Source organism: Tachypleus tridentatus, chromosome 12 (assembly GCF_004210375.1).
Source record: "Tachypleus tridentatus isolate NWPU-2018 chromosome 12, ASM421037v1, whole genome shotgun sequence".
In the NCBI taxonomy this organism is placed as follows: domain Eukaryota; kingdom Metazoa; phylum Arthropoda; class Merostomata; order Xiphosura; family Limulidae; genus Tachypleus; species Tachypleus tridentatus.
In genome coordinates, this window is record NC_134836.1 from 6,601,948 (window position 1) to 6,610,990 (window position 9,043).

The following is a 9,043-nucleotide window of genomic DNA, read 5'->3' on the forward strand; positions in this document are numbered from 1 at the left end:
CTCAATACTAGCGATTGTTCAAACACCACAAAAACCTTTGACAAAACATATTGAAACACAGAGAAATTGTACTTAAATTTAAAAGGAAAGACAGGCAGTAAAACTAATCTAGAAGAAAATGTTCAGGTCTCAAAACTGTCAAATCGGTAAACAATAAGTGAAGCACTATACTCTCAAAATAAGAACTAGTCACGGCGATGACTTTTGAATAGTAATTCAGGTGCCAAAAAAGACTCTCCAAGTAGTCGCTAAAATCGATGACTACCTACTATGACCATTAAATATTAGTCATTTTTACTATTGTGTAGTCGCAAAATAGTCAGGTGATGGTGGCAGGGATACCGTGCAGGTAATAAATTTGACTGCTCTATGATAGTCGTTATGGTTTTCGTTAGGTTGTCATTCTGACCAATGCTGACTACCTGACAATAGTCTCATTGCCTACCTGCAAACCCCTATAGAGTAGTCATGACATAGTCAGTGTGACCCTATTCGTCCAGGGAGCGGTTTTCATTATGACCATCCATTAACAATGGTCAGGACCACCTCTGCAATGCCACTGTTAGGCAAAGAGACCATCTTCAGTCAGTTGTGGTCAGCAGAACCATCACTGGGCAGTCAACCCCGCTGCCATCTGATGATTCAAACTAAGTTTCAGTAAACTGCCACCATCCTGAAAAGTATAAAATGCATTTTAGCAGCACCATTTTTATTCCAAACTGAACACAAGTGTACATCAATATACATGTACCAAAATAAAATTCAAAATGCAGCAACAAGTTGAAAATAAACAACTGAACTTTAGACTTGGTTTTTGAAAATTCACCCTGGAGCAAATTCACATGACAAGTTACTATTACCAGATATAATATAACCTTATGGCTTTGAACACTTTCCTCTTCCTTCACCTTTGGACGTTTTGACAGACTTCCCGCTGCTATGTTTTTTGACATTCAAGAGATGAATCAACTGAAGAACATATCTGTCTACATCTTTTTTCAGATTTGGTAATTTTCCTGGACTCACCATAGAGCTTCAGAACAACTCTTTCAATAAAGTTGAAAGTTTTCTTGAGTTTTGTTGGAAATGCAAAGTTGAAGATATAAAAACTCCCTACATACATAGTGAATGCTTCCACAAAATCTTCAGTGGTACAAATCTCAAAGCCATCAACATATAGTTTGAATTCCTAATCACAAAACTGAGAAATTGAACCACATTGAATGTATATACCACCCTCAGCAGGTTCCCTAACTTCAGTATCCACCATGATACTTTGACTTTCTTTTAGAAGAAAAGGGATACCAAGAATGGCAATACTAGATATAACATCAGGCACGTGTAAGGACTTTTTCTCAAGAAATGCTAGCAATGGATTATTTTCTATTGATACGTTTCTTTCCTGCAGGTGAGAATTTACTGAGTCCTTATATTGAGAAAGTTGGACACTCCTTTTTCTGCATCATTTCCAAGCCACTTAAATTCATTCAATAGCTGTGCTGGTGATGCCACAAGGAAAGAATAATGCTCTATAAGTTCATTGACAGGAGTGTTGTCAATGATCAGTTTACTACGATCATCAGAGTTTTGTCCATAAGCAAGTCTACTTCACAAAGATCACCCTTTTTTCTGCAATGCAGACAAGTTTTCATCCTCCCCAACTGGCTTTTCACACAAGTATTGCTTTAATCCATATAGCCTCTGTTCTGAGATGTGGTTTGGAGATGGGATGTCATCTGTTGCAGTTTTCGTTTTTTTCTTTCTTTCTTGGACTATAGGCAATAATGAATCTTTCCGCTTTCTATTATTCTGGAATTTCTAACGAAGCCTCATCCTCCACAGCTTCTGCAATTAGAATTGACAGAATTAGTTCTATTGAGAATGAATAACAAACCTGCCCTGGTATAACTATAATTATTTTAAACAGTATTTCTTTTAAACCCCTTTTAGCATTTTTCAGGTTTAATCTGAGAAAATGAAAGTCATACACATACTGGTTAATAAATCAGTTGTACGAGTTCATCTTGACAATGTATTCTCTTTAGCGTCAAAGTTGTTGAGTTTCATTAGTTGGGGCCCGGCATGGCCAAGCGTGTTAAGGCGTGTGACTCGTAATCTGAGGGTCGCGGGTTCGCATCCCCGTCGCGCCAAACATGCTCGTCCTTTCAGCCGTGGGGGCGTTAAAAGAGTAGCCCAAGAATTGGCGGTGGGTGGTGATGACTAGCTGCCTTCCCTCTAGTCTTACACTGCTAAATTAGGGACGGCTAGCACAGATAGCCTTCGTGTAGCTTTGTGCGAAATTTAAAAACACAAAAAAAACAAATTCATTAGTTGAGTCATGTTACATCGTATACAAACAAAACAAATATTTCAAAGTATCAAAATAGTATTTTCCATAACCCCTCCTGGTAGATATATGTCCTTGTGTGTATTTTAAAAAATATAACTTCCCACAAAATGTTCACATGTTTCTTCACTAATATTATGCAACACAAAAAATGCCATTTAATTTATTTTGTAACTAATGAACATATTTCTTCCAGAATACATTTACACCCTTACAAGTGGTAATATGGTCGTTCCTGTTATGCATTTTAGGACGAAGTTTATTGGGCTAATAAAGTCAAATGTATTGATGAAAGAATATATTTGTAATGCAAATATATTTCACAAGAAACATTACATAATGCACATGTGGATAGTACTTACACGAACATCTTGGGGTGTTAGATTTGAGGCATCTGACAGCTGAGGATAGCGCTTAAATATTTCATCCACTACTTGGTCATACTGCCTTGAAGTGAGATATCTGGAAAATAGAGGTTGGGCAGGCTATCGAGTACAGATGAAGACATCTGAAGAGATATGATTACACGCTTGTAACCAGAAATGGTATACATGGTATTCACTGCACAGCACTTACAAGGTATAGTTGGAAACCTCAGTGTAGACTGCATCCAGTAAATGGAAGCGACCTACTTTTTCAACAGGCTTCCCTTACGACAACAGCAAAGCAGTAGATCTAGGCAGACTTGACAAATTTTCCAGCTTAAAGGGTACTAGCCAAGGCTTGAATGCTAAGATGCTGACCAAAGAAAATATCAAATAGTTCAAAACACTTACAAATTGGGGTTGACTGATTGCGGTGAAATACTAACTAAGGCCTAATTGTCTCAAGTGAAAGATGAAACTATTTCTGCAACAGATTGAAATATCTGTTTGACATATATTAGGACATACCCTACCATGATGATATGGACTGAATTTTTTCAGTACTGGGACCGGGTGAAGATGCACTCTGCTTGCTTGAAGGCTCTTCAGGGTTCGGTGGATTCTGGTCAAAAATACATTTTTAACGGGTTTATATTTGTAATAAACAATTAACAACAGTAATTGTGCTATGTTGAATAATGAATATTGAACAATTTTACTTCTTTTCTTCGGAATAAAGTTTCCGCAGAATGATTTCCAATGACTACATAAATAATTATAATCACTCAAATTTAAATGGGTTGTGCATTCTTACAAACAACTTACCACAACAGCTATCTCTCCGTCAGAGGCCCCAACATTAGAAACCAGAGAAACGAGCAACTTTGCTCGTGGTTTTGGAATGTCAGACCATTGAACATCCACCCAGTCCTGCCAGTCTTCCATGTACACATGAGCTGACAAGTTGGTAGCATTTACATCCAGATTTAGGTTGTCAGAAATCTTACTGGGCAACAATCCCAGATCATCCACTGGCAGTACAATTTTTTTTTCATTGTAGGTAATGTGATAGGATAAAGTCACCTCTCTGGAATCTAAAAGTATGGAACTGATCAAAAATGATTTATATGTATACACATGCAGAAAAGTTGTCATTGAAGAACAACTACAAAAAGATATATTAAATTTCCATAAATTTAACATCAGCAGGACTGGTATAAATCAGCTAAATAAGTAATTTGTTGTTTTTTTTCCATAACAAATAGTAGCCTTTAAAAGGTGAAAGCAAATATAAGTAGTCTGACCTCAATAGATGGTGATGATAGTGGTGATTTTGGTGCAAATATGCATGATACATATTAATATGACACAAGTTTTCTCTGTTTGAAAAGTTTGATAAAATTTGTCACAAAAATGCAGAAGCAAATTTACATAAAATATGTCAAATCTTTTGATGAAATTTGTCACTGGAAGGTACACACCAGGTTACATAAAATAGGTTAAAATATACCACTGATTACCGAGTTCTGTTTAAAATTTGTCATCATTCAGTCGCCACGAATGTAGTGATGTAGGATGATTATATTTTCACCTTTGTTCACATAACAAGACAATGGGTAATGATCATAAAAATCTGGAATGCTCAGGAGTTCATAACTTCTCATTGGCTCTACAATGTAAACATGAAAATGTCTGTGATAATCAACAGTTTGGTATCTTTGGCAATACAAAAAAGGTTTTTCCCCAAAGAACAAAGCAACAGATCACTGAAGAAAATTGAAGACTGTATAATTCATAGCTACTGACAACCATTGTCTCTGTGTTGTATGTGAAGCAGTTGACTATACAACCTGATGGTTTAGTGACAAAATCGCCTTCCCCAACAAATGCACCGACAAGATTTCGCTCTACTCCGGAAGAATTCACAGGCAATCTGACAGGATTAGTCAGGTCAAAGGAATCTATTCCAAGAAATCCATTGCTTTCCAAATGTGAACAGAGTTTATACTGGTGTCTCATTGCCATTGTTTTAAGCAAACACATTATCAATTCTACCATATCCAGCAGAGCCAACAGAACTTCCCATTTGTTGTTGCCTTCTGGCACTGCATCACCCACCAGTAATGAAAATAACCTTAAGAAACACCAAACATGCACAGCTTTTTGCTTAATGTGTACAGACTCTCTCAAAATAACAAGCTTGGGCCTATTGATTTTATTAGTTTTTTTGTAGTGAATCTCCTTTACTCTGCCTGCAAGGTAGTGAAGGCTGAAGTATCGAGACAAGACATACTGATCTATGAGTGAATCTAAAATTTCTGAAACCAAGCCAGATCCAAAAAGGTCATGTAATATATCAGGTGATCAAATCAGCATTTGCCACATGAAATTGCTGCAGAACGTTCAGGGGCGATCTTTTTTTAACCCCATATGTACTTGACAAAGTCGGTTCAGTTTCGACCATTGCAACTTGGTAATTATAGGATGCAATATATTTCTCTGGACATTTTGAATAATCAGTCAATTTTCTTAAATCATCCCGAGTTACCATGCAGAATCTACATGATCTGAGAGCAGAAAATGATTCAAGAAGCTCTCCAATAGCATTGCTTCTCAAATTATCTGCAACAACAACGAGAGGTGCACCTCTGAATTTGAATGTTCCCTCTGGTTTGACAATGTCAATACCAACGTTTTCAAGAACAAATAGTTCTTCAATCAAAGGTCTCATCACTGTATTTAGCCCATGTTTGTTTTCTTTACATTTTGTCTCTTTACCAAGATTGCTAAGAATATACAATGAAGCTAAGATCTCAAAACAGGTTCAATATTGCCTAACTGATAGTAGAAAGCAGCATATTTGTAAGCAGGAGCTCGCATTACAGCCTGGCTCACAGCTGTAAGCTCATCAAAATAGAGAATGATTTGAAGGGCAAGGGGAGTTTCTTGCCAGAATGGACGGTTTTTGAAATGTTCACCATCAACGACATCTCTAGTACAATCATAAACTGACTGGCGAGGATAAACAACCTGGCTAAAAATATCATCATGTTTAAGCAAACATTTCAGAGTATTTAATAAAGAAACATCCTGCATTGTGTCATGTTTCCCATCACCAGCAATTCCCAGGTCATACTCAACAGGTTTTACAAATGACAAATTATCTTCAGTGTGAGTCTGGAAATTATTGTGGTCAGTGAAATTTTCAATCATGGAATGAAAGTCAAGACTTTCTTTCTTGTAAGCTTCCATCACTGTAACTATACTATTTCTAGGAACCCCCTCACTGATCAATGTTCTTTTTATGGTTTGGAATAAATGTTCATCTTTGGCAGCCATAATAAAACAGGACAAATTTAAAAACTTACTTGTAGTTTTGTAAGTAATTTTTTCATTTTCACGCAGCTGCAGAATTGTTTAAGCTAAGGTTCTTCGCTTGTCTGTGACAACCATCTCCTTATTACCATCAAATACCTCATTACTGTCAGAGTTTTTATACTTCTGTTCCATAAAGTATTCAGCACATTCACCACCAGCTTCATTATCATGCATACTGGTAGTAGCAAACCATCCATGCTTTTATTTATATGTCTTTTCAAACATCTGATGCTTTTGAATGGTCTTTCACATCCATTAACCCCACATGGGACAACAAATCCAGGCTCATGCTCATGAACCAAAGAAAAATGTGAAAGAAGCTTGCTAAAATGCCTAACCTTATACTTACATTTTGTGCACAGGAAAATATTGAAAACGTCTGACTGTTCCGCCATGTTTAACTCCAAAGTTTACCAAACTTCACAGTGTCTATTAATAAATATCATGCAAGACATGCATCCAAATGTCACGGGTTTTCATTCTGGAACGTAAAATGTATCATTTATTTAACTAAATTTAATGATAAATTTCAACAATAAAATCTAGCAAATGTCGGTCGCCCGCGAACCGACGGTTTATCCTCGGACTTGCCCTCAATCTAGTGAATAAAAACGTACTTCAAAATGCAAATTCTTGCCACAACTTCCCCCCGGGTGGCCAAAAATATTCATTGGCCAGACCTCAACCTAACTAACATATTTACCAAACTGGAGAGTGGACAGAAATCCGAAAGCAATTCTGGACTGTAGAGTGAACACAAGGATATCTGTGCAGACGTATACGCATTTAATGCGTGATCCATAGAATCCCCCGATTTTCGTAAGGTTATACAATTTTTGTTATTTTAATTACACAACTCGGTTGCTCATGACTCGATGCAATATCCCCCGGATCCTACATTTCTCTCACCGGTATGGATTATGGGAGGGACCCACAGTCTGAGAAAGTTCCCTGGGAGCAAAGAAGGGAAAGGGGTTGGGGAATATTTTGCAGGATCACAGGCTTTCTATTCATAGTGTACGGCCTGGCACTGGCTCCGATCTCGCACCATTCGATTTCAAAGTATAGAGTTTAAAATTTTAAATACATTTTGTACCTAAAGAGATGTTAAGATAGTTTGTAATATTAAATTAAAGAAACAGACGTTAAACACAATATATGTTTCACTTTTTCACCGTTTTCAAATGATTTGTCTTTCCGCCCCATTTGTAACTCCATTGTTGGCTGTGTCAGTGGATCCCGCCATAATACACACGTCTCATAAAGTGTGCACACTTTAGCATTTGTAGCTCTGCTGATGTATTAAAAACAAGGATTTATTATTTACGTATTATCGTATGTCATCTTTCGTTATCAAAAGTCTATAAAATAATAACAGACGAGGTCCCTTTTAATGAGTATCCAACTTTCATCTGTGTAGCGTGGCCGTAACAAATCTTTTTAGCAGCGGTGTAGTTGGCGCTAAATTTAACAGAGCAGCAACATGGCTCATTGCGGGATTTTGATTCTACCACAGGATATGCATTCAAGATACCAAATATGTGCATTTGTGATGTCAAGACTGGGGAATGTTTTCGATTTCATACTTGCTTCAAAGCATTACCTAAATATAAATATTCCTACTCTACTACTACTAGACTATAGTAATACAGACCTACACAATGTAACGGGCAACCATCCTTGTTTACACATAACGAGTTGTACAAAAACATACGGATGGATTCACTTCAGCTAATCTAGAAAGTTAAACAATCGTATTCTTATATTGTTTTATTGAATTGTTTGTTTGTTTTGGAATTTCGCACAAAGCTACTCGAGGGCTATCTGTGCTAGCCGTCCCTAATCTAGCAGCGTAAGACTAGTCATCACCACCCACCGCCAACTCTTGGACTACTCTTTTACCAACGAATAGTGGGATTGACCGTCACATTATAACGCCCCACGGCTGGGAGGGCGAGCATGTTTAGCGCCACGCGGGCGCGAACCCGCGATCCTCGGATTACGAGTCGCACGCCTTACGCGCTTGGCCATGCCAGGCCGTTGTTTTATTGAAACATAGTATTGGAAAATAAGACATAAACGATTAATATTTACCTGTATTTCTTCTTTCCGTCATCTGTGCGATTGCATGGCAATTGTGCAATATCAGTACAAGTTTCGGTCATTATAAATTCTATAAACGCCATATGTAATTCTCCAACGATTTCTTCCCTCCCCGCCGCCGCGGGGAGTGTTTATATTTAATGACAATTATAGTGTCATCCCTACCTTCGGCTGCCGCTAAGGAATGGACCTTGCCGTCTTCACTTCCCTACTGTGTATGTATTGTTGTATGTGAGCCCCTACGTCCCCCCTCGACCACCTTGAGGAATGATCAACCTCTCTTCACAAATAACACCTACAACCCTCCTTGCACAAGGAACTCTCGCCTTCAGATAAACTCGACCTGGTACACCCCTCTGGAAAAGAGATATAGTCTGGCTTGCGCCTAATGTAGCTGCTTTCCATTTGTACTCAAATTGCGCTGCGGCCCACTAGACGAATCGGATGCATTTCCCGGACGTTGTGTCAGCGCGAGTGTTAATCACGTGGAGAAAGCTTATTTCAGTCATAACTTAGATCGTTGTGGATTGTAATAGTAAATGTGTTAATTATTAGATTTTATATTCGAATATTCCAACACAGGCACACAACAATATAAAAACCAAATGTAAATAAAAACCAAATAAAAAAAAATTATTCCCCCCCTTATAAATGTAGATAAATAAATAAATAAATTCTTACAAAGTTTAGCTCTGGTCACGTTTCAATTGTTGTATTTATGGAATAAAATGCATGTATGCAGTCATTTGCTCGAACAGCGCCTTAATACTGTAAGAAACATCAAGGGTGTCAATACATGAGTTAATACTGATTATGGTGTTGGTCTTCCTGACTACAAAGTAGTCCTTAT

At 37.6% G+C, this 9,043-nt stretch overlaps 1 protein-coding gene across 3 annotated transcripts; it reads right to left on the reverse strand.

Annotated features, from left to right (window-relative positions):
* Nucleotides 1–676: 676 nt before the first annotated feature.
* Nucleotides 677–8,608, reverse strand: LOC143234361 (uncharacterized). 3 transcript variants are annotated; one of them, XM_076471663.1, is made up of 5 exons: nucleotides 8,185–8,608; nucleotides 3,538–3,820; nucleotides 3,246–3,334; nucleotides 2,710–3,085; nucleotides 677–1,845 (listed from the first exon to the last, which is right to left on the reverse strand). In XM_076471663.1, exons 1-4 carry the CDS (start codon nucleotides 8,274–8,276, stop codon nucleotides 2,998–3,000), a joined length of 552 nt encoding a protein of 183 aa, XP_076327778.1. In that variant the 5' UTR covers nucleotides 8,277–8,608; the 3' UTR covers nucleotides 677–1,845; nucleotides 2,710–2,997. The 3 variants fall into 3 exon arrangements, with proteins under 3 accessions (XP_076327778.1, XP_076327779.1, XP_076327780.1); XM_076471664.1 differs by having other exon boundaries at nucleotides 3,538–3,806; nucleotides 8,185–8,607; XM_076471665.1 differs by lacking the exon at nucleotides 2,710–3,085.
* Between the last annotated feature and the right edge of the window lie 435 nt (nucleotides 8,609–9,043).

Bases quoted from the DNA above. Each gene is read 5' to 3' on its own strand.
- LOC143234361 (XM_076471663.1), bottom strand. From the start codon at position 8,276: ATGGCGTTTATAGAATTTATAATGACCGAAACTTGTACTGATATTGCA. The intron at 3,335-3,537 runs GTAAGTTGTTTG...ATTTTTGACCAG, and splicing joins ACGGAGAGATAGCTGTTGTG to AATCCACCGAACCCTGAAGA. The intron at 3,086-3,245 runs GTAGGGTATGTC...TTCTTTGGTCAG, and splicing joins ATTCAGTCCATATCATCATG to CATCTTAGCATTCAAGCCTT.